The sequence below is a fragment of the Elephas maximus genome, chromosome 21 (genome assembly GCF_024166365.1).
Source record: "Elephas maximus indicus isolate mEleMax1 chromosome 21, mEleMax1 primary haplotype, whole genome shotgun sequence".
In the NCBI taxonomy this organism is placed as follows: domain Eukaryota; kingdom Metazoa; phylum Chordata; class Mammalia; order Proboscidea; family Elephantidae; genus Elephas; species Elephas maximus.
Genome location: NC_064839.1, coordinates 35,179,314 through 35,204,675, shown reverse-complemented (window position 1 = coordinate 35,204,675; position 25,362 = coordinate 35,179,314). Strand labels below are relative to the sequence as shown.

General features: G+C 39.7%; 1 protein-coding gene across 1 annotated transcript in view; it reads right to left on the bottom strand.

Moving 5' to 3' along the window:
• The window catches only part of TANGO6 (transport and golgi organization 6 homolog), a 207,689-nt gene that overhangs the window by 139,132 nt on the left and 43,195 nt on the right, over nucleotides 1–25,362 (bottom strand). The window contains exons 8-13 of the mRNA XM_049864569.1: nucleotides 22,507–22,619; nucleotides 20,849–21,025; nucleotides 16,915–17,047; nucleotides 15,038–15,226; nucleotides 7,401–7,535; nucleotides 84–605 (exon numbers count right to left, since the gene is read on the bottom strand). Coding sequence (XP_049720526.1) covers nucleotides 84–605; nucleotides 7,401–7,535; nucleotides 15,038–15,226; nucleotides 16,915–17,047; nucleotides 20,849–21,025; nucleotides 22,507–22,619 — 1,269 coding nt within the window. The remainder of the gene's footprint in view (nucleotides 1–83; nucleotides 606–7,400; nucleotides 7,536–15,037; nucleotides 15,227–16,914; nucleotides 17,048–20,848; nucleotides 21,026–22,506; nucleotides 22,620–25,362) is intronic.

The window sequence follows — 25,362 nt, the reverse complement described above, 5'->3', positions numbered from 1 at the left end:
CCAAAAATACAGGAGCTGAATTAATGGTTCTTGAAAGTTGCCCCACCCTGTGCACATGTGTTTTCACAGGATGTACTACTTACCTTGAGAAGCTTCTCTTGCATCTCAAGGGCTTTTGCTTCTCTCTGCTCTATCCAACAAGAAAGAGTTCTCAGGGCAGCAGCCCGTGTTGGAATTTGAGGATCATAAGCTGATAAAAGAACTTCCTGAAGCTCTTCTGTGGTTATGCTTCCAGATTTCTGGCTTGTAGTAGTGCTCGGTTCATTCACTTCCTGAGGAACGAGTGGGGCATTATCAGATTTCAGGCCTGTTTGGTGGCTGGATTTCCCATTGCTTTGCTGTTGTTCGAGGTGGCTATTAGCTACATCAGCAGATATTTTACAATTGGTTTGTTGCTGTTCTTCTATTTTCCCTTCTGGATCTTTTTTGTTCAGGGTACTTTGGGCAGCCACACTGACAGCCTCGGTGGAAAAGGCTCCACGGGTAGCAATAGCGATGCGGAGATCAACAGCAAGTTCTTGGATGACAGGGTCAGGGTATGTGTTGGAGACCTTCTCCAGCAGAGGCAGCAATTGCTTCAGGACAGCAAAATCACTTGACTTCAACTACAGAATAAAACAAAAAATGTCATATCCAAGTTAACATAAAACATGTTAATATGACCTGAGCACAAGGAAACACATACATATTCTGAGTGAAAGCGGCAGGGAACAAACCTTGTTTGTGATGTAATCTGAGCACACAGCCTGAGTCTAGCATTCAATAAGAGTCCCCGGGTGGTGCAAACAATTAACGCCCTTGGCTGTTAACCGAAAGGTTGGAGGTTGAAGTCTACCAGAAATACCTTGCAAGAAAGGCCTGGTGATCTACTTCCGAAAATTTTGCCACTGAAAACTCCATGGGGCACAGTTCTACTCTGACACATATAGGGTTGCCATGAGTTGTAATTGGCTCCACTGGTGTGCACTCAATAAGTATTTGTTGACTAGCTATAGCTAACAATTATTGAATACTTACCCGCCATGTCCAGATACTCTTCTAAGAGAACACACACACTCACACTCATATTCCTATTATATACTCAGTATTTTTTTTATTATTATCCATATTTTGAACAGGGGGAAAATGAGGCACAGAATTGTTAAGTAACATGTCCAAGGTCATACAACTGGAAGATGGTAAGACAAGAACTTAGGAAGTTTGGCTTCAGAGTCCACACTCTCACCTAACACTCTACACTGTCTCACTTGAACAAACAAAGGTGTTCTTAACTACATGATCTCAAGTGGCTGGTCAGCATACAAGGGCACCACAGGTCTAGAAGTGATCAGAATGATAACTGGCAGACAGAATTTCTCCTAGAAAGTGGGAGTGAAAATTACGTAAGATTTTATTCCCTAAGGAAGCACTGCTCTAATAATGTCACATGTCTTACTAAGAAAGGTGCATGTGCAACCAAGGGAGAGCCAAGAACCAATGGTAATCCTTTCCTTTGTGAAAATCCTGGAGAAGTATTCTATGAGGCTTCTTGAGGCCCTAAAATCTGAAAACCTTAGGGGTTTCAAATCCTTTTTAGAACAAGGCAGGATATTTATAACTTAATCATTCACTCACTCATTCAACCAACTAACCATTTTCTTAGGACCTATGTAACATTCTCATTTTACACTGTAAATCTACAGAATTGTAACTGGCCACTTTTCCCACCACTCTCCTCCCAAGTAAATGAAAACTTGAGGTATACATTAGGTTTGTACTTACTGAATCTCGCCACACACTCCCCTTAGGTCTCTTTGTTTACACGATCAGAAACAAATGCAGTATCAGTGTAAAGTACAGCTTCTAGCTTCTCTACATTTTGGCTTATCTTTGTGTATAAAGCAACTGACCATTCTGATGTTACTCTATCTTAAGGGGGGAAGAGAATATGTTTAAAGATACATGTTATCTAAGAAAAAGGTCAACGGAAAACATTTTAGAATAATTTTGCTACTATTGTCATGATGCTAAATTTCATTCAGTGCCTGGTAGTGTGGTGGCCCTTTGTTTTTTTAAGTATCTGAAATAGGAATATCTACTTTCATCTACGGTCTATGTGGCTTCTTTTTTATTTCTATTATATACAACAATTTCTTCTAAAAAACAACTATCTTTTCCTCCTGTTTTCAAACTTGTTAGTCATCGTTGGACTTACATTATTCAACTGGACAACTTGTCTAACCACCATGGGCAGGCAGATGGATTCTTAAACAGTTTATAAGGCAATTAAAGCCACACATTCTTTCAGTTTCATAAGCCTACAGATTTCCCACTGTGAGAATAATCAAGAAAGCCTAAGACTACAGGTGCCAACTATTTGTTCATAAATGTTCAAAATCACTATTGAGGTATAAAGTAATATTCACTTAGTTGGAGATGAGACAACTGAAGTACTAAGTGCTAAATTCTTTTTCAAGGGTCATCGAGGACCACTATAAAAATTGAGAACTGACCATACAGGCCTCATTTGTACTCTTCCTGCTGTTACTACTTCTCAACGTAGATCTTAGATTCAGATCTCAGAATTCAGTGTAAAAGCCCTAAGGCCTAAAGGAGCAGCTGCAAGTGGGTGACAAATACCTTTATCTGGCTGCCTCTCTTCCAGAGTTTCTGGAATCCTTCAGGGAATGCGCTGAGCCATAACCGGAAAAAAAAAAAAAAACCAAACCCGCTGTCAATCAATTCTGACTCACAGTGACCCTATAGGTCAAGGCAGAATTGCCCCATATAGATTCTAAGGAGCGACTGGTGGATCTGAACTGCCAACCTTTTGGTTAGCAGTCAAATGCTTAATCACTGTGCCAGCAGGGCTTTGAGCAGAGCAACATCAGCCCACTTCTCTGATTCCTTTCAGGAATGCTAGGAGCAAACCAGTTAGATTGTGTGTTGCCCTAAATTTCTGCAAGTTTTAAAATTCATTTAAGAAGTGGAGATTGGACTAGTGGGGCAGAGATTGAGGGTGGTGGTAGAGAGAGCATGTCCTCTAAGGGAAGCCTATCAGAATGGGGTGATGGCGAGAGGAGAAGCCCCACAGGAGATTTTAATAAGCCTAAGGGGTATATATACTCTAACCTGCCTTACCCTGCTCCAGTGATATCACTATTTAGAAGGATTCGAGGGTTTCTTCCAGCAATAAAACTCTGATCTATAAATTCCTAATGCTGAGAAATAGTTACATTTATTTTTTTTGTTCTCATTTTTGTGCATCAAATATGTTTCCTCAAATGTTTGGCTGACTTGTTATATGTCTAGGTTTTTATTCATATAATGTCACTGAATTTATGTATGAGTGGGATATTTACTTCTGTTCCGTGTCAGCACACAGTATGCCCTGCTTTAAAGTTTTTTTTTTATACATAAAGATATACATAAGATACAGAAACATGGATCTTTTAAAAGTAATAAAGAATTCATCAGAATTAAACTGAAGAAAAAAAATTTTTTTTTCATATTCATACAATAGAACACTATACAGCAATGAGAAAGAATGAACAAGTGTTACATAAAATAACATGGATGAATCTCGCAAAATATTGTGAATAATAGAAGCCAGACATACAAGAGGGCACATGGTATGATTCCATCCATAAGAAGTTCAAAATAAACAAAATTAATCTATGGTGACAAAGTCAGAATAATGTTTATCTTTTGAGAGGAGAAATGGATATTGACTGGGAAGGGACAGAGGGCCATTTCTGGGGTACTAGAAATGTTTTATATCTTGATCTAGGTGGACACATGAGTGTATATATTTGTTAACACGAATCCAGCTATGCTTTTACAATTTGTGCACTTTATTGTATACGTGTTGTTAATCTCCATTAATTTTTTGTGTTTAATTCCAGCTTTAGCATTTACTAGCTACATGATTTTAGACAAGTTATTCAGCCCATCGGTACTAGTGTCTTCAACTGTAAAATGGGGCTGATAACAGTACATACTCAGTTGTGAAGACTGACTGAGATAATACACATCATTTCCCTATCATAAGGCCTGGTATTAAGTAAGCCTTCAGTAAACATTAACAATATGTTGTTGTTGTTATTTATTCACAGACAGGCCCAATCAGAGGAGATAATGCTCTCCTTTGTGCCAACTATGTACCTTGTATATACCTTTATTACTGCATTTATGGCATACTACACTGCAACTATTTGGGCAAGGACTGTATCTCTGTATTCTCCAGGACAGTCAGGCCTACCTCATAATAGGTACACAATAAATCTTTGATTTAAATCTTTAACTGAAACAAAAATGCATTATGCTGGCAACACTTTAGTTTATTGGATTAGCCTTAACCACTCAGCAAGGGCCAGATAATAATAATAGTAATTAAAATAATAAATGTCTAACAATTATTAAGTGCCTACTATGTGTCAGGCACAGTACTAAATGTTTTTCCCATACTATTTCAGTTATCCTTACAACAATCATATAAGGAAGGTGCTAGTTTTGCTGTTTTTTTTGTTTGTTTTGTTTTTATGAGGAAACTGAGGAGTGGGGTTAAGTAAATTGCCCAAGGACATATACCCAGCAAATAATTGAGTTTAAAGATTCAGAGCCCAGCTTTTAACTGATAGGCTCCACTGCCTCCTGGGGGCAATGCGTTTTTGTTTCTTCTTCCTAAAGAAAGTCTAGAATGGCCTGGTCAGCTTCGTGCAGCACTGCTTTGGAGCATCCAGTGGGCCCTGGAACATCATGCAGAAACTGTATCCTTAAGGCACAGGGAAGAATTACCAACATAATGCTTTTACTGATGACCAACCCTGAAATTTAGAAAATGAGGTTGGAATTACAGTAGTCTTGTTAGGAGTCTTAAACCTACACTTTCTCCAAATTAGCTCCTCTTCCTAGACACGAAGTTCTAATAATCACCTTAATTACACAAATTAGAAAGGAAAGGAAAAAAGATTCAAATGGTGTTAGACTCTGTTTCATTAGCCAAAACAACAAATCGTAATAGGGGATGGGTGCAGTATAATCTTCTAGACTAAAAAAAAGACCCTAGTCTGACGATAATAATCTGTAAACATAATTCAGAATCATGATTTTTCCCTCTAATGCAAAGACAGAAAACCTAGTATTACTGTAGGAGAAACATATAAACCCATGAACTAAACAGGAAAAAAAAAAAGATCTGGGGCAAAAGTACAGGGGTGACCTGTATATGTTCATTTAAGGAACTGCAAAGTCAGAGGAATCCAGGATGTAATCAGTGAGTCAGGATGGCTCACTGAAGGGCAGGGACAGGCAAGGAAAAATACATTTGCATCAGTCAGGTAAGCCTCTCTTAAAACATGACTAATTTATACAGTTCCAAAAAAACCAAACCCATTGCCGTTGGGTCCATTCCGACTCATAGTGACCCTAAAAGACAGAGTAGAGCTGCCCCATAGGGTTTCCAAGGCTGTAAATCTTTATGGAAATAGACTGCTACATCTTTCTCCTGCAGAGTAGCTGGTGGGTTCAAACCACCAAGCTTTTGGTTAGCAGCCAAGCACTTAACCACTGCGCCACCAGGGCTCCCATTTATACAGTTTAGCCCCCCAAAAATGGCTTCCAGAGAGGGAAATGTAGATTTCTGTGATCTATTTTCTACTTGGGATGTGTTTTGAAATTATAAATGTTAAATAATAAAAGAGAAAGCAAGAAAACACACCCAATTTGTGGAAACAAGAGATTATGCAAATTAATACTCAAATAGAAAAATAAAAATCAGTCCAACTAAATCCAATAACAATATAACTTAAGAAAAACTATTCCATCTGTAAGCCCCCCTCAATATTAAAACTGTAGTTTTAACACCGGGGACATAATATGCCTCCAGGAACTGAACCAAAACCGAAATACAAAGCGCTAAGCAAGTGGACCAAGAAATGGGCATTAACAAAAGGTCCAGATAAAATTTTTATTCCCTTTAAGGACAAGCTAAACCAAAAAACCAAACCCAGTGCCGTCGAGTCGATTCCGACTCATAGTGACCCTACAGGACAGGGTAGAACTGCCCCGTAGAGTTTCCAAGGAGAGCCTGGTGGGTTTGAACTGCTGACCCTTTGGTTCGTAGCCTAGCACTTAACTACTACGCCACCAGGGTTGGAGGGGCAAATTCTAATATATCAACAATCAGAATCAGATGTGAATCCTCAAATTCAAAAACAAATCCATTCCCAGAGGGTTTCCTACTGACTGCTAAGGGTTACAACCAATCTTACTTCAGAGCTAATTTAATACTATTTGCACAAAGCTTCGGAAGAAAGACCTGGTGAGCTACTTCCAAAAAATCAGCCATTGGAAACCCTAGGGAGCACATTTCTACTCTGATACACATGGGGTCACCATGAGTCAGAATCGATTGAACAGCAACTGATTTGGTACTAAGCTTATTCTGCTTTCTTGTAATTTCCTAACTTAATGTGGTATATAATTAACCAATCACACACACATGCATGAAGTGGCCCTTGCCTGTCTTTCCACCTTGTCTGGCACTACTCTTTCCTCTGCTCTCTCTATATAATATCTATTCAAGTATACCCTCCCACCCCAAACTCCTATTCATCCTTCAAAGCCTTGGCTTAAACTTACACTTCCTCAGTGGAAACGTTCCCAGCCTAGGTTGGATGTTATGTTCTCTTGGTACCCTCCACTTCTCCTTTGAGGCACTTCATTCAATTGTAAATATATTTTTGCATAGTTATTTAATGTCTGACTCCCTTGCTGAACTGTAAACTTCATGAGAGAAGGGACTATATCTGCCTTGCCTTTCCCACTACTGTATTCTCAGCACCTTAGCCTAGTATATAGCACACAGCAAGTACATGATATTTTTTAAATGAATAAATTTTTTAAATTATGAACTAAGTGTATAAAAGAAACATACGCTTTAGAAGTGGCTGGAAACAGCTTTAATGTGCTACATGATATGGGTTGAACAATGAATCCTGTACTAAAATGGAGCTATTCAAAACACATGGAATCCCCAGCAACTAGCAGGTTACTAAGGTTTTCCCCAGACTACAGTGGTAGGGACAAGGGCTGAGTTTTGCAGAGCCATTGCAATGATAGCCAGAGAATCTACTACTCATCCACAGATGCAAAACACAGGTTATAAGCCAAGTTCGTGCCAGATCAGAAAGGGCCCCACCCTTTAGATGTTGAAGTCTGTGCAGGTGGTCAATTAGAACCAGTGCAATTTTCTTGTCCTCTACTAGGGAGAGAATTTTCATTAATAGTCTGACTTGTTTATCCTGTTTCTCCTGTGTACAATGCCCATTCTTATTACTCACAAGAGTTATGAAAGGGAAGCAACAGATTTTCTCTCCTCTTTTCCTTCCATTCAAGTTTGGCTCATGTCTGCAACTCACCTGAATTGCTCCTCCCAGCATGACAGCCACCAGCCCCATGGACATGCTTAGCGTCTGCGATTCCACAGTACTCTCTGCCTGATGGGCCAAGCTTGCACATGCTCTCTGCAGAGTTGCTGATACAAAGTCCACCACCTACCACAGAAAGAGAATTTAGAATCAGCAAGGAGGAAGAAAAAAAAATCTCAAAATTCTTCTTACACCTTATGTCAACATCCTCATCCTCTTCCTTATCAACATCATGATACCAACAACCATCTAGAACAGCTGCTGCTGTGTAGCAGGTATGGTGCTAAGTGTTTTTTACATGCACAATCTCATTTAGGTCTCATATCAATTCCATGAACTAGATACTATTATTCTCATTTTCAGATGAAGAATCTGAGACTTAAAGAGGTTATTTGCTCAAGGCCATACAGTTAGTAAATGAGAAAGCCCATTTATATTTTCCCAAATGTTTGAATATAGTAATCTAACTTCCCTTACTTTTCATTAATTTCCCCCCAATTTTGATTAATTCTAGTAAACAAAGAATTGGGGAGGGGTGTTCAATTTTATGTAGAAGACAATGTCCTCAATCTGTACAATGATCCCGAGTCATTTTTAAGTATCAAATATTTTTAAAGGATTACGATTATTCATAAACAAGATTTTACATAGCATTTGGCCTACAACTAAGCTTTAAATGAAATTAATTTGGTCAGCATCATTTTAACTGCACTTGGATTAATCATCTTAAGTACAAACACCTTTGAATAAAAGCGCACGTGCACGCGCACACCCACATATGCATATTTAGGATTAATGGCTCAAAAGGGAGAAATTATTTTGAAAATGGGAAGGCTAAGATAGGTACATAATAAGCTTCTAAATATCATGCAAGCTTGCATGTTTAACTCTCTGGACAAATCACATGCTGTGCAAGAATCCTTATTACAAGCTTAAAGTCAGGAAAATGGCTTGTTAATACTTGTCTTTTGGAGCAAGGCAGGAAACTAAAAAGGTTATTAGAAGTTCCATTCACTGAAATGAACAGTGCTGGTTATGGCACTTTTCACAACCCTCTCTAGCCCTAAGCCTTTATTGGTACTAGAAGTGAAGGACACTCGTTAATTTCCTAGAGAAATTGCTGCATCTACCACCTTGAGCCACCTATTTTGCCTCCAGAGAGTTTTCTAAAGCACTCCTTATTTGTATTAAGATTCTCTTTCAGCACATGTATTGTTAAATTAATGAAACAGAACTATCTAGCCTTTTGATTTTTTCTAAGTTCCTCTCCACAACATAAAAAAAAAGTTGGAACACCAGTAGTATGATCCCGTTTTGTTAAGAAAAAGTTGGAACACCAGTAGTATGATCCCGTTTTGTCAAGAAACTATTCATGTTTGTATGTATGCTAAAAAAAAAGGGGGGGTGCTGTTAACTGTGATGTGATGGTCAGCATTTAATGTCATTTATGAAGTACCTTTCCCCATGCTCTCTTGTTGTAACAACACAAGTACCGTACCTCTCTCATTTGGACAACAGCTCCTCTCCCTTACCCATTTCCTGTAATTTTGGTGGTATGATTAGCCACTCACAGAGGTATGTAACTGAAGCTGGTTCTAGAATTTATGTATTTTGCAGAGAGGGAGGAGAGGCTTTTACTTTTTACTTAAAAATTTTCATAAAGGTACATAACTTAAAGAGCCTGATATTCTTGACAGCTCATAATAAAAAAATAGCAGTGTCCTATCCTGTTTTTCCCCAATCTGATTCTGGCCTTACAGAGGCAACCACTTTTAGTTATTTAGCTGTTTAATTTAATAATAATACCAAGCATTTACCATTTACCAGGCACCATTCCATACACTACATTTATTCATTTAATTCTCACAATAATCTGATGGGGATGAATAAACCTGCTGTCAACATTCTGACAGCGAAGTAGAAAAAGAGGGTTGGAGGCCTCATTGTTGAGTATGTAGACCTCAACTTAACCTTCCTGCTGAATCTGCTACTCCTACTCAAGTTCACAGTCCCTTGAGTTCAACCTCTCTCAAGGACAAACCTCCAAAAAAAAAAAAAAACACCCTCGAGTCTTTTGATGGGGAGGAGACGTGGTGATGCAAAGTTGAGGGAGGAATCAAGGAGCCTACTGAATCTTGTAGAACCTTTAAGTCTGTTTTATGATCTAAATTCTACTCCTTCTTTAAAGATTATCTAGTGCCTTCAATTCTTGAGATCTTCCAGGGTTTTACAGTAAGACATGACTTGTTCTTTTTTTCTAAAATTTTAACAGCTTTATTGAGGTATAGGGGCTTGCTTGTTGACTTCTTCCTAGGCAGGCATTTAGCTTTCCATTTTTTCAAGTTGCTAAAACGTTACTATTTTCTAGTTTTCAAATTTTGTTATTCTCTTTTATTTACTATCTGTCCTCTCCTGTTCCATTGGTACCTGCAGTTTCTGGAAGGAGCCGACAAGCTCATGTGTTCAAACACCATTGTTAACCAGAAGTCCCTACTTTTTACATTATGTGTTTCTGGGTTGTTTAAAAAAAAAAAAAAAAAAGATTTCCCCTACAATAAACACATGCTACTTACGTTAAAAAAAAAAAAAAAAAAAAACCTAACATTTCAAAAAGTAAAAAAAAGCAACACACCGTCTAGGACCACCTCTACTGTGCCAATTACAGTGATTCAATTGTAGAGGTGCACAGGGTGGCAGTTTTCTGAAAGGGCAGAAAAGAGGGAATCTTGCTCACTGCACTCCATTTACACTGGTCTCCTTGCTGATCCCTTCACATTTTAAGCATGCTCCCTCTACCTGGACCACTCTCCCCTAGGTATCTGAATGGCTTCCTCCCTCCTTTCCTTCAAGCCTTTGCTCAAATGTCACTTTCTCAGTGAAGCTCTCCATGACCACAAAATTTACCACACATCTAACATACCACGTGTCTTACTTACTTGCTATTTTCTCCCCCACCCCACACATGAATGTAAGCTCCATGACAGCACAGATATATGTCTGTTTTGTTCACTGCTGTGTCCCTGGCACCTAGAAGAGTACATGGCACATAGCAGGCCCACAATTCATAAACGTGGAATGAAAGAATTCAGGAGTTGGTGAAGGGCTTGGTATCAGTACACAGACCACTGTACCCCTCATTCCTCTCTGCACCATCTCACATACTAATATGCCATCTCCCAACATACTTTAATTTTTTTTAATCCATTAATACTCAATATATATTCCTAACAGATCTGTTGTTTTTGTTGTTTTTAACAAAACTGCCTGCCATGGATTGAGTTATGTCCCCCCACCCCCATCCAAAATGTGCGTATTAACTTGGTTAGGCCACGATTCCTAGTATTCTGTGGTTGTCCTCCATTTTGTGATTGTAATTTTATGTTAAAGAGGACTAGGGTGGGATTGTAACACCCTTACCAGGCCACATTCCTGATCTGATATAAAGGGAGTTGCCCTGGGTATGGCCTGCACCACCTTTTATCTCTCAAGAGATAAAAGAAAAGGGAAGTAAGCAGAGAATTGGGAAACTCATACCACCAAGAAAGAAGCACCAGGAGCAGAGCACATCCTTTGGACCTGGGGTTCCTGCACAGAGAAACTCCTAGTCCAGGGAAAGATTGATGACAAGGACCTTCCTCCAAAGCCGAAAGAGAGAGAAGGCCTTCCCCTGGAGCTGAAGCCCTGAATTTGGACTTCTACCCTACTAAACTGTGAGAAAATAAATTTCTCTTTGTTAAAGCCATCTACTTGTGGTATTTCTGTTATAGTAGCACAAGATGCTTAAGAAATTACCATACCATGAAAACCCAATAAGAATTCCTTAATATCTAGTGCAGGTTCAATTTTTCTGATTATTGCAAAATGTCTTTATACAATTGGTTTGTTTGAATGAGAATCCACACATTGCATTTGGTTGATATGTCTCTTAAGTTCCTTTTAAGCTACAACAGCCCTGTTGCCCCTGTTTTATGCCATCTATTTTTTTATTTGATGAAGGGAAACCCTGATGACATAGTGATTAACTGCTACAGCTGTTAACCAAGAGGTTGGCAGTTCAAATCTGCCAGGCGTTCCTTGGAAACTCTATGGGGCAGTTCTACTCTGTCCTACAGGGTCGCTATGAGTCAGAATGGACTCGACGGCAGTGGGTTTGGTTTTTTGGTTTATTTGATGAAGAATTTGGGTCATTTGAATTGCAAGATTTCCCCCATTCTGAATTCCCCCTGACTGCTTCCTCGTGGCATTGTTTAACTTGCTCCTCTATCTCTTGAATTTCCTTGATTAGACTTAGGTTCAAGGAGTGTTTGTTTTGTTTTGGTAAGAATCCTTCCTAGGTGGTGCTGCATACTTCCTACTGTATTGCATCAGGAGGCAAATGTCTGCTTGTACACATTATGGATGAACAACTGTTAAGATCAATCAGTTCATGCTGAAATACTTTGGGGGGCATATACTGATACCTGCATTAACACCGAAATACACCAAGAATAAGATGAATAGAGGGATGGAATAATGAATAGATAAGTGATAAGGCAAGTTTAATAAAATGTTAACGGTAGAATCTATTCTTTGCTATAAAATTCTTTCAAGTTTGCCATCTGTCTAAAATTTTTCATAATAAAATGTTGGGGGGAAAAATCTGTTGGTCTGGGTTTTCAGCGTAATATATCCATTTATAAAGTTCATTTAGTCAATAGTTCATTTAGTGGTTTTAATAGGCATTGATGACCGTTGCCTCGATCCATTATTTCACTAAAGGTTGTAAAATGTAATTTTCTAGTTTTCTGAGTTTTTTTAGCTGTGATTCTTGCACAAAGATAAAATTTCCTCATTAACTATTTGGTTACCTCGATATACAATTCCTACAGGAAAGAGAAATGCTTGATTCTGTCCCTTTACTGACAAAATAATGAGTTGATGCCTGTCATGGATTGAATTGTATCCCCCCAAAATAAGTATCAACTTGGTTAGGCCATGATTCTCAGTATTGTGTAGCTGTCCTCCATTTTGAGATTTTCTTATGCGTTACAAATCATTATCTTTGCCTGTGGGTAAAGAGGATTAGGGTGGGATGTAACACCCTTGCTCAGGTCACATCCCTGATCCAATGTAGTTTCCCTAGGGTGTGATCTGTACCACCTTTTATCATAAAAGAGAAAAAAGGAAAGGGAAACAAGTAGACAGTTGGAGACCTCATACCACCAAGAAAGTAGTGTGGGGAGAAGCTCCTAGTCTAGGGGAAGATTGATGACAAGGAACTTCCTCCAGAGTTGATAGAGAGACAAAGCCTTCCCCTGGAGCTGATGCCCTGAATTTGAACTTCTAGCCTACTAGACTGTGACAAAATTAATTTCTCTTTGTTAAAGCCATCCCTTTGTGATTTTTCTGTCATAGCACCACTAGATGACAAAGACAATGTCCTGGCAACGTCCAAAGATGAACTATGAGGGGTTGTTGTTGTCTTGATTCAGACTTTTGTATCTTTGATGTGTTTCAATTCATTGTGGACATTTTTTTAATGCTCAAAGTGTCCTGTCTTTGGCCAAAAGGAGCACTTTTAAGTTGGTTCCTGAGTCCTACTGACATGGCCCCATTAATTTTGTACAGTTCTTGCCCCAGATCTCAATTCAGTCATTACTCAAAATAGCTTTTGTGTCCTTTAGTAGAAAAGGGTATTTTTTTAATAATCTGGGCACTAGGAAAGCTCATTGCTAATAAGCTGTCATTGCTTCTAGGCATTGACAGTGGACAGAGCTAATGTCTATATACTTTTTAAAAAGAAAAATAAATCATGAGCTTATACTAATAATACTTCCAATTGAAATTCAATGCAATAGATTTTTTACTTAAGTTCTTTGGTTTTATATTTATAGTTTTTTCTTATGTTGAAAATCTTTATTCCTAATGATATTAGCAAAATTGTTGTTGTCAAGTGCCATTAAGTCAATTTTTGACTCATAGCAACTCCATGTGACATAGCAGGACTGTCCTATAGGGTTTTCTAGGCTGTAGTCTTTACAGGAGTAGATCACCAGGTCTTCCTCCTGTGGAGCCACTCAGTGGGTTTGATCTGCCAAACTTTCAGTTAGCAGTTGAACGGTTAACCATTGTGCCATCAGGGCTCCTTATTAGCAAAATTACTTATAACTTATTTGCTTTCTCCATATGTGTATGTGTGTTTCAGAATAACACAACAATATCAGTACTGGCAGTAAGACTACTAGATGGAATTTAGTATTCCTTTATGTCCTTTTTTGTCCTGATACGTTTTAACCTTTGCTGAAGGATAACTCAGTGGTACAAATCACTTTTGTAGTCCCCTAACACCATTGTTCCTTAATTAGGAGTAAAGGGAGATAAGTGCAAAAGCTCAAGTAATATCATTTTTTAGACTTTTCCCCCTTCCAACTGGCATCCTGAGACAAAGACACAGGTCTGGGTGAAAAAGCCTCCAGGGAACTGATATAAACAGTAGAAACAAATCACCCGACTGAGTAACATGGAGGAATGAGAGGCCAGGAAAGAAATCATGAACATAATTCTTATTAAACAGGCAAGATAAGTCAGGGCTGACAGGCAGCTGCAAATTTTCTCAGCAGGAGCTATAGTGAAATGCTGCTTAGCAACACCCGAAGGCAGATGACAATGACAGCGGTACAAAGAACTGGAGAATCAGATTTAAGCATGACAATCATACCCTCTTACAACTGACTATCTACCAACCAAACAACAATTAATTCTGGTAAAGTAGTAAAATATGCCGCCTGCACTGGCTCTGCTTTATTACTTTTATTTCCGATTTAAAAAAAAAAACCAAGTGGTAAAAATAATGTCTGAGGCAATAAAATTCAGGTTCTGATTCACATAGTTACACTGGCCTGAAAGCATTTTAAATAAACATCTTAAAAATTCACAGAATGTTGTGGAGCTAAGCTGTAAATTAGAGGACCTATAAAATTCCAGGTGAAACTATTATCATTAGGAATTTCTTCCCCCACATTCAAGTTACTAATCATTCTCAACTTTCCGTGCACATTAGACTCATCCATGGAGCTCTAATGCAGATAGGCTGAATCAGAATTTCTAAGAGTGGGCTGGGCATCTATATTTTGAAAAAGATCCCAGACAATTTTATTTGTACCAAAAGTTGAAACCACTGCAATATAACATATAAATACTTAAAACAGCTCTTCAACTTTAATATGCATGAGAATCACTTCAGAAGCTTGTTAAACATGCTGATTCCCAAACCAACCCGTCACCATCAAGTCGATTCTGACTCATAGTAAGTAATGCTATAGCACAGGGTAGAATTGCCCCACATGGTTTCCAAGGAGCAGCTGGTGGATTCAAACTGTCGACTTTTTGGTTAGCAGCCAAGCTCCTAACCACTGTGCCATCAGGGCTCTTGCTTATTCCCAGGACCTATGAAAGTTTTGGATTTGGTTGGTCTGGTGTGGGCTCAATAACATGCATGTTGAACATTCTGGGTCACGCTGAGGCAGGTGTCATCAAACCACGCTCTGGATAACTTTTTTTTTTTTTTTTTAATATATTTTGAAAAATGTAAAGAAACCAAAATAGACAAATACCACCAGGCTGGACTCCAGAATGCAGTAGCCACTGACCTGAGTGATGTTTGTGAATATCTGCTCTGACATTCTCTCACATAGAACTGCCATCAACTGCAGGATCAGCAGCTTCCGCTTCTGGCCTTCCACAAGAGTCTGGCGCTGCTCTAATTCCAAGAGGCTTTTGCTGGAGAAGAGATTGGTTTTTAACACTGCTTCATTTTCCACAGCCACTTGAGTCAACTCCTATAAGGATGAAAGAAGAGAAAAAGTGAGGAAAAAGCCTGTACAAGCACTAGAGGCTTCAGAAATAGAGCTGGAAAACTCTTGTGTGAAATGTGTATTTAAAGAACTAGTCTGTATTCACTGTAGTGTTATTTATAATAGCCCAAAACTGGAAACAACCTAAATGTTCAGCAATAAGCAAATAAATAATTTGTGGCATATTTATTATACCATAGCACTTAAAATAAATGTATTAAACCTATATGGATATCAATATGGATAGATCTCAAAAACACCACTGATCGGAAAATGTTTAAGTTGCAGAACAATATGTAATTATGATACCATGTATATAAAAACGTAAGACTTTGTAATAAAAAAACCATATACATACATACAAAGAGCTAGTTTGACAGACTTCTTTATCAGTACTTTTATTCCCTACCACTAGCCTTCCTTGAATTGAGACCTCAGATCCAAGCCCCTTTTAGAGATTATTAGAGCTTTCAGCATCATAGCCCCTTTTCACTAAGATACTTAAGAGAATTAAACTTCTACTAACAATTCATTACTGTGGATTTTGCAGGCCTTTCACCTATGCTTTATATTGTAAATTTCCTTGAGAAGGGAAAACCTTAAATTCCTTACCAATGAATCCTTTATTTATCAAAATAACTGACAGTTCAGAGCTGTGGTTCTCAACTGTGCCTGGGCAATTTTGTTCCCCAGGGGACATGTGGCAATGTCTGGGGACATTTCTAGTCATAACTAGGAGGTGCTACCGGCATCTAATGAGTGGAAGCCAGGGATGTTGCTAAACATCCTACAATGCATAATAGGACAATCCTCCACTACAAAAAATTACCTGGTCCAAAAAGAAAAGTGCTGAGGTTAAAGAAAACCTCGTTTAGAGCAAAGCCCTTTGATTTTTTGTTTGCTTTTAAACAATTATTTTTTAAAAGTATACAATTAAGAGCACATCTCCTTGGAGTGTTGTTTAGAATAAGTGACTGGGCATGGGGATGGATGTGAATACGGGAGGTCAGAAAGCACCCAAAAAGTGTATAGCCCTCCTTGCATTCTCCCACCCCCACACCAACCTTAGAGGAAAAGGCAGAGCTGGGGGACAGGGAATCAGAGATCACCTGGGTTCTGATATAACAGAGTGCAAATAAGGAGTAACATTATGGGGTACAAGTTACTATCAGAGACTAGGGCAAAAGGAAGCACAACCACTGGCACTTAAAAAACAAACCCGGAAAAGGTTTCAAGTGGCTACAAAATGAAATGAGAGAGGCAGAACTACTAAATCTCCTCTCCAAATACCTGACAACACAAGAGTCAGAAAGGATAAGGGATTACTCTATAGCTGTAAAACCCTCTATTAACTTCAAAAGAGTTCTTACTGTCAACACAGAGCAAAGATTAACCCTTTCATAGACCACAGTTCTGCTCTGTTCATGTCTAAAATTTCATGGCAGATTACCTTGGAAGCAGTTAGATCATATGTGTACTACAAAAGATAAGTTTCTTCTTTTACCACTTGCCTCAAAGCTACTACTAAATAAATTACCCTATGTCCTCTGATAACACTCCCTAAATTGGAACCTAAATTTTAGGTCCTAAAATTATGAATGCCTTAAAAATTCAGAGATTCTTCTGGAACTACCTAGGAATAAAGCTGACCATGGGCTTTATGTTGTTCTTACCTTCAGGCAGAAGATGAAGAAGTCTCCTGCCAAACCACATTCCTGGCATAGGGACAGCAAGTCCCCAAGATGCTCTACCTGGCACTGCTCTGAAGACATCTTCTGGTACAGGGCTTCATCTTCATCTTCCTTACTGCAAGGCAGGGTAAGATTTATATTGGCAGTGTCACCCAGAGATTTAAAAAAAAAAAAAATGATAATTTTCTGAACTAGCATGTTATTTCCGTACAGTAAATCATTAGGAAGACCTCAAAATTTTAAAAATTATTTTCCTATTTCTCCATGTTGAAAAAAGTGTTTATTCTCAGAATCTTGGCTATAGTGCCCTGTGGCTCAGATAGGGAAAAATTCATGAAGGAAGTGGTTTTTAAGACAAACGTTAAAGAATTACTATTATTTTGGCAAATTGCAAAGCAAGAAAAATTAAAGTGTAAGTTGTGTACAGATAATCTAGTTCCTTAGGAAGAATAGAGAAAGAGAAGGCTGCAAAGCAAGGACATCCTTGGATGTCACTCAAAGGAACTTGGGTTTTTTTCTGATGAGCCACTGAAGGGTTATGGGCAGTGGAAAAAGATATGATCATCATAGGAGGAAATGAAGCCAATCTCAACTAACATGAAACCAATTAGTTGAGGCAAGAAAGTGCATAAAGGTTCAGAAAATGGAGTAGGCCAAATATAACTACTAAGTAATAAAATTTGCTTGAATTACTGAAAACTGCTATGATTTCTACAAAAAGTTCCAGAAACTTCTCATAAGGCACTAAGGCTTTTAGTTTTAATTCATCTGATAATCAAAGAAACCAGAACTCAATATTATAACATTGTATCATGTAAACTAATACAAATGCACAGAAGACACTAAAAAACAAACACTAAAACGAACAGTGAATAGGAGAGTGGTTGGATTTTGCTTCCTTCTTTGCCTTTTTGTTTTTTTTACAAAGAACGTGTGACTTTTGCGATTAAAAAAATGAATTTTTTTCCAAATAAATAGAGGAAAAAATGACAGATGTTGCCTCATTAAAAAATTAAAGTTAATTTGTCAGATTATCTCATTGGACAATATGTCCCAATTTGCCAGTTCACTAAAAACACGGCCTTCGTAATCCTCTAATAGAACTAATAACCTATAAACTACGCTTTGGATTACTTCCTACATTATCCTAGAATCTTTCAGAGTCCTTCAAATTAGTCATGCTTCCTCCACCACAAATTGCCATTCTATTTTAGAAGAAAAGTGGAAATGGATAGACATCACTTCTAAGCTTCTGTGAAGCACTGTGATTGTTTACTTCAAAATGAAGTACTATATTCAAATACTCTTAAATAGACTTGACAATTATTTTAAGAAGCACTATTTTTTTATTCTTAAAATTTCAATAATAAAGGGTCAATTCCAAATACTTACATTTAGTTCCAGAAAAGTAAAGCTGTGGATCTAAAGAGCATGAAAGGAAACTGCTCTTGTAGGGTTCCTCTAAACAAACTTCTTACTGATAAACAGTCCGCCCCAGAGTGGTGGAGTGAAAAGTAAATGGTGGTACAAACCAATGTGCCTGACCCTTCCCTAAGGGACTAGAACGATCAGCAGAATCTTTAGAATAAATGATAAAATCACATACACACACATTTCTCTCTCTCTGGTACAGTGGCTGTCAACTTTTTAGGGACATGGTTGGCTTTATGTATCTACAGCGAGCTATGGACCTTATTTTTTGAAGAAAAAAAAAACCTGTTTGCTCAAAGAAACAAAATTTTGTGAATAATTTCAAAGAGATTATAGACTTCTAGAAGTCCAGGCAAAGACCCCGGGTTACGGACCACAACTTCTGACAGTGAATAGAAATTAATTCAATCACTGACCATTCACTTTTTTTCCTGCCGAAAGGGAATGCTATTGTTTCAATAAGAACTGTTGACTTTGACATGTACCCACTTAGAGATGTACTAAAGACCTGTTAAGATAACAATCATTTCCAACTATTAATAAATGAAATACTGTAAAATTCCCTGTACCGTCACTAAATTGGTCACAGGTTAAAATTGTTCCTAAGAATTTTTAAACAGTCTTAAAAGATTATGAGCAGCCATCCACGATACATCTATTGGTCCCACCGCATCTGGAGCAAGGGAGAATGAAGAAAACCAGAGACACAGGGAAAGACTCGTCCAAAGGACTAATAGATCACAACTACCACAGCCTTCACCAGACTGAGTACAGCACAACTAGATGGTGCTTGGGTACTGCCACCAACTGCTCTGACAGGGATCACAATAGAGGGTACTGGACAGAGCTAGAGAAAAATGTAGAACAAAATTTAAACTCACACACACAAAAAAAAGACCAGACTTACCGGTCTGACAGAGGCTGGAGAAACCTCAAGAGTATAGCCCCCGACACCCTTTTAACTCAGTACTGAAGTCACTCCTGAGGCTCACACTTCAGCCAAAGATTAGATAGGCCTATAAAACTAACAATCACACATGTAGTTCAACGATGAATACGAGACCTAATGGGAACACCAACCCAGGGGCAAGGATGAGACGGCAGGAGGGGACAGGAAAACTGGACAAATGGAAATAGACGCCCAAACTGAAAAGGGGAGTGCTGACACGTCATGGAGTTGTCAACCAAGGTCACCAAACAATATGTGTATTAATTGTTTAATGAGAAACTAATTTGCTCTGTAAACTTTCACCTAAAGCACAACTAAAAAAAAGGAAAAACCAAGGATTTTTTTTTAAATAAACATGTCAAAAAAATTTAAACTCCTTCAGTTCAGGGATATAGCTGTAAGCACAAACTTACTAATGCTCGACAACTCCCAACAAATTAGTAACTTCAGTTTATATTGATAATTCTGTTAGCAATCTACGTGTTTTTCTATTTTTCTCAAATTCTTCGTATTAAAATGGTATTTTAAAACTTTATCAAGTTAACCGTGAATGTAAATTTAAATGCCTCAAGAAACAGCAACACTTCGAATGTAATAACATATCCAAATAGACCAGCTGCCACTAGTTAAATACTCCATGGACCCTGATCAAAAGGAACTTAAATTCTGAGGTAATAACATCCTCTATATATCACCTAGAGAATAGAAATAAATTAAAATATATACACACAAGACTTCAGAATCATAAATTCATACATCCGGCTAAAATTTATTATGCATCTTATATGTACCAAGTATATTAAGTTAGGCACTGAAGATTTAAAAATGGGCAATACTCAATTCTTTCAGCTAATCAGTCCCTAGAAGAAACAAACCTTCATCATAAAATCACCGCCAAAGATAGGTATTGGACAATTTCCTTTAGGAATAAATCTGACTCTGAACGCATATACTATTTTTAGAGACAGTAAAAGAATTGAATTATTCTGGTTTTGAGGGTCGACATGTATTTATTTGACTTTACTCTGACTTCTGGCAAAGACTTGGTAAAATAAGCGAGCTTGTTGTGATGTGGTGCTGTGAGGCCCTGGTAAACTGCACATATTATTAGTTTGTTGTAGAAACCCTAGTGGCATAATGGTTAAGCATTATGGCTGTTAAACAAAAGGCCGGAAGTTCATATCCACCAGGTGCTCCTTGATAACTCTATAGGGCAGTTCTACTCTGTCCTATAGGGTTGCTGTGAGTCGGAATCGACTTGATGGCAACAGGTTTATTAGCTTGTTGTGGTTGCTATTAGGTGCTGTCAAGTTGATTTTTGACTCACAGCGACTCCATGTGCTAGCACCTAGGGAAAAAACCTGGAAGATTACTTAAGGCTCAGGTTGCATTCAGAGATTATAAACAGGAATTATCTCAGCGACTTGAAAGCGTTTCTGGTTTCCTTTCTATCAGCACCCCTTAGTGGTGAGTCACAGAATGGCCTTTTGGGTAGAATTAAATCTGAAGTGAGTAGTAAAGCATGGATGGACTCACCTAATGGCTTCTTGGATGGTAATCATAATGCCACCTTGAGTGGCAGCTCTAAACTGACACAGAGAATGGAGAGAAGGCACAGATTTGTCCAACCCTGCAAATCCTTTCAGGCTGGCAATTGCCTTCTTCCTTTCCAGCTTCCCCAGAATCCATAATAAGATCTCTTGGCAAAGTGACCTGGCAGAAAAAGCAGTTATGAATGAGCCTTTCATCTTACATCTAACAAGCTAACATAAAAAAGGAAAAAAAGCCTGTCAACTCCATTGCATTCTAAATGCTGGCACAATCACCTAGTCAGACTGACATGTAGGAGTGGAAGGTATAGTTCATGTGAATGTAATAATGCAAATATCCTGAAATTTCATGACCGACTGACTAATTCTTGGCTCTAGAGGTAGCCCTGATATGCCACATGAGCTCCACATGATTTGTAATTTTACTTTATGTTTATTTTTTGGTAATCTCAACACTGAAGAGTATACTAATGCCTTTCAATCAAGCACTGTGATCCAAAGCTTATACTGATAAAGCCATCTGTTATCAATTGGACCAATAACAGGCGACCAGAAAACAGTATATCAACAAAATATTGCTGTCTCCTTATCCTCTTTTATCTGTGCCAGTCAATTAAGAGAGGAATAGAATAAGCATTTGTTTTTTCTCAGTGTCTGATGAGGACATGATGGTGCTATGGAGACTTTGGTTTCAAAACTAAAACTAGAGTTACTACATGGACAGTTCTCTGAAGTCAAATGCACATATTTATAGCATTCATCTCCCACTGCATTATCTCCTTTCACTGCCCTTGTTGCTGTGCTAACCAAAAGTTCGAGAGACAAAGACAATATGTAAGCTTTGAATAATATGCAAAACCAGGTATTTTCTTTCACCACAATGATGACAGCTACCATTTATTGAACTTCCTATTTGCCAGAGACTGTGTTAATAAGCATTTACCATGCATTATTTCATAAGTAACACATAGTTAGTCTTCAAAATAACCCTAAGAAGAAGGCAAATTATCACTGTATCTCAGATTACATGTGAGGGTTGCCAAACACCAAAAAAATTAAAATTCTATTGGACTTTAGAAGGGATATCAAGTTTTATCAAAAGGGAGAAATAACATAAATGACTGAGAATACAGAGCTAATACAAAATGAGTCCTACTTAAATTTCAATACAAAAGATTATTTTCTGGATGACTAAGAAATCCTTTCTTTCTAAATATTCTGCATCACTAATGCCAAATCCATGTCTAAATTAGAGTGTGCAACATTCAGACCCAGATTTCCAAAACTGGTTTTCTAACTCCGCATAGGTATTATGATCCATTACCTATTTCCTTCTTCCTAGACATGTAATTCCAGTATTTCTCACTGATCAAACAGTGGCATGCTTATACATGTAAACGGAGATTTTTATCTCTGGTGTCTACAACAGAGGCTGAGGCAAGGCATTCTGAAAACTACATCCAATTCCCTTGTATTCTATAAAATTCCTTTTCTTTTCTAGATAAGCAAAAAAAAAAAAAAAAAGGATCCCCAAATGTAACAATGGCAAAATGGTTTAAGTCCTACATTCTAAATAAGAATAAATACAATGTACAAATAAGACGTCACTAGTTATAAATAAATATTGTTCTCTTGGTCCTTTACCTTATGTGAGACACACTCTGCCTGGTAAAACAGTAGAGAGAGAAGAGCACTCCCAGGACTGGAAGCAGGGAATCCACCAAAACAGTCGGAGGTTCATCCCTGACCACGCACACCTAGGGAAAAGGAAATGGTGAGAACTGGAAGCAGGGAATCCACCAAACCAGTCAGAGGTTCATCCCCGACCACGCACACCTCAGGAAAAGGAAATGGTGAGAACTGGAAGCAGGGAATCCACCAAACCAGTCAGAGGTTCATCCCCGACCACGCACACCTCGGGAAAAGGAAATGGTGAGAACTGGAAGCAGGGAATCCACCAAACCAGTCAGAGGTTCATCCCCGACCACGCACACCTCGGGAAAAGGAAATGGTGAGAACTGGAAGCAGGGAATCCACCAAAACAGTCAGAGGTTCATCCCCGACCACACACACCTCGGGAAAAGGAAATGGTGAGAACTGGAAGCAGGGAATCCACCAAACCAGTCAGAGGTTCATCCCCGACCACGCACACCTCGGGAAAAGGAAATGGTGAGAACTGGAAGCAGGGAATCCACCAAACCAGTCAGAGGTTCATCCCCGACCACGCACACCTCGGGAAAAGGAAATGGTGAGAACTGGAAGCAGGGAATCCACCAAACCAGTCAGAGGTTCATCCCCGACCACGCACACCTCGGGAAAAGGAAATGGTGAGAACTGGAAGCAGGGAATCCACCAAAACAGTCAGAGGTTCATCCCCGACCACACACACCTCGGGAAAAGGAAATGGTGAGAACTGGAAGCAGGGAATCCACCAAACCAGTCAGAGGTTCATCCCCGACCACACACACCTCGGGAAAAGGAAATGGTGAGAACTGGAAGCAGGGAATCCACCAAAACAGTCAGAGGTTCATCCCCGACCACACACACCTCGGGAAAAGGAAATGGTGAGAACTGGAAGCAGGGAATCCACCAAAACAGTCAGAGGTTCATCCCCGACCACGCACACCTCGGGAAAAGGAAATGGTGAGAACTGGAAGCAGGGAATGCACCAAACCAGTCAGAGGTTCATCCCCGACCACGCACACCTCGGGAAAAGGAAATGGTGAGAACTGGAAGCAGGGAATCCACCAAACCAGTCAGAGGTTCATCCCCGACCACGCACACCTCGGGAAAAGGAAATGGTGAGAACTGGAAGCAGGGAATCCACCAAACCAGTCAGAGGTTCATCCCCGACCACGCACACCTCGGGAAAAGGAAATGGTGAGAACTGGAAGCAGGGAATCCACCAAAACAGTCAGAGGTTCATCCCCGACCACACACACCTTGGGAAAAGGAAATGGTGAGAACTGGAAGCAGGGAATCCACCAAACCAGTCAGAGGTTCATCCCCGACCACACACACCTCGTGAAAAGGAAATGGTGAGAACTGGAAGCAGGGAATCCACCAAACCAGTCGGAGGTTCATCCCCGACCACACACACCTCGGGGAAAGGAAATGGTGAGAACTGGAAGCAGGGAATCCACCAAACCAGTCGGAGGTTCATCCCCGACCACACACACCTCGGGGAAAGGAAATGGTGAGAACTGGAAGCAGGGAATCCACCAAAACAGTCGGAGGTTCATCCCCGACCACGCACACCTCGGGAAAAGGAAATGGTGAGAACTGGAAGCAGGGAATCCACCAAACCAGTCGGAAGTTCATCCCCGACCACACACACCTCGGGGAAAGGAAATGGTGAGAACTGGAAGCAGGGAATCCACCAAACCAGTCGGAGGTTCATCCCCGACCACACACACCTCGGGAAAAGGAAATGGTGAGAACTGGAAGCAGGGAATCCACCAAACCAGTCGGAGGTTCATCCCCGACCACACACACCTCGGGGAAAGGAAATGGTGAGAACTGGAAGCAGGGAATCCACCAAACCAGTCAGAGGTTCATCCCCGACCACGCACACCTCGGGAAAAGGAAATGGTGAGAACTGGAAGCAGGGAATCCACCAAACCAGTCAGAGGTTCATCCCCGACCACGCACACCTCGGGAAAAGGAAATGGTGAGAACTGGAAGCAGGGAATCCACCAAACCAGTCGGAGGTTCATCCCCGACCACGCACACCTCGGGAAAAGGAAATGGTGAGAACTGGAAGCAGGGAATCCACCAAAACAGTCAGAGGTTCATCCCCGACCACACACACCTCGGGAAAAGGAAATGGTGAGAACTGGAAGCAGGGAATCCACCAAACCAGTCAGAGGTTCATCCCCGACCACGCACACCTCGGGAAAAGGAAATGGTGAGAACTGGAAGCAGGGAATCCACCAAACCAGTCAGAGGTTCATCCCTGACCACACACACCTCGGGAAAAGGAAATGGTGAGAACTGGAAGCAGGGAATCCACCAAACCAGTCAGAGGTTCATCCCCGACCACACACACCTCGGGGAAAGGAAATGGTGAGAACTGGAAGCAGGGAATCCACCAAAACAGTCGGAGGTTCATCCCCGACCACGCACACCTCGGGAAAAGGAAATGGTGAGAACTGGAAGCAGGGAATCCACCAAAACAGTCGGAGGTTCATCCCTGACCACGCACACCTCAGGAAAAGGAAATGGTGAGAAGTGCCGTGGCTGCAAGGCCAAGGGACAGGAATCAAACACCACATACTTGGCAACACTGAGAGTCTTATCTTAAACAACACTCTGGTCCTAACACGAACAATTTCAGCTCTAAGGCTTTGCTCAGGTATGGCAATGAAACCATCTGAGATTGGCAGACAGGCTGAATCAAAGGGATAATGAAGTGAAGCAGCACCCTGTCATGTGTGCTGCCTGAAGGCCTGCTGGATTAAACAGGTAAATACTTCATTTTCTGGCCTCTTCCTTTCCTAC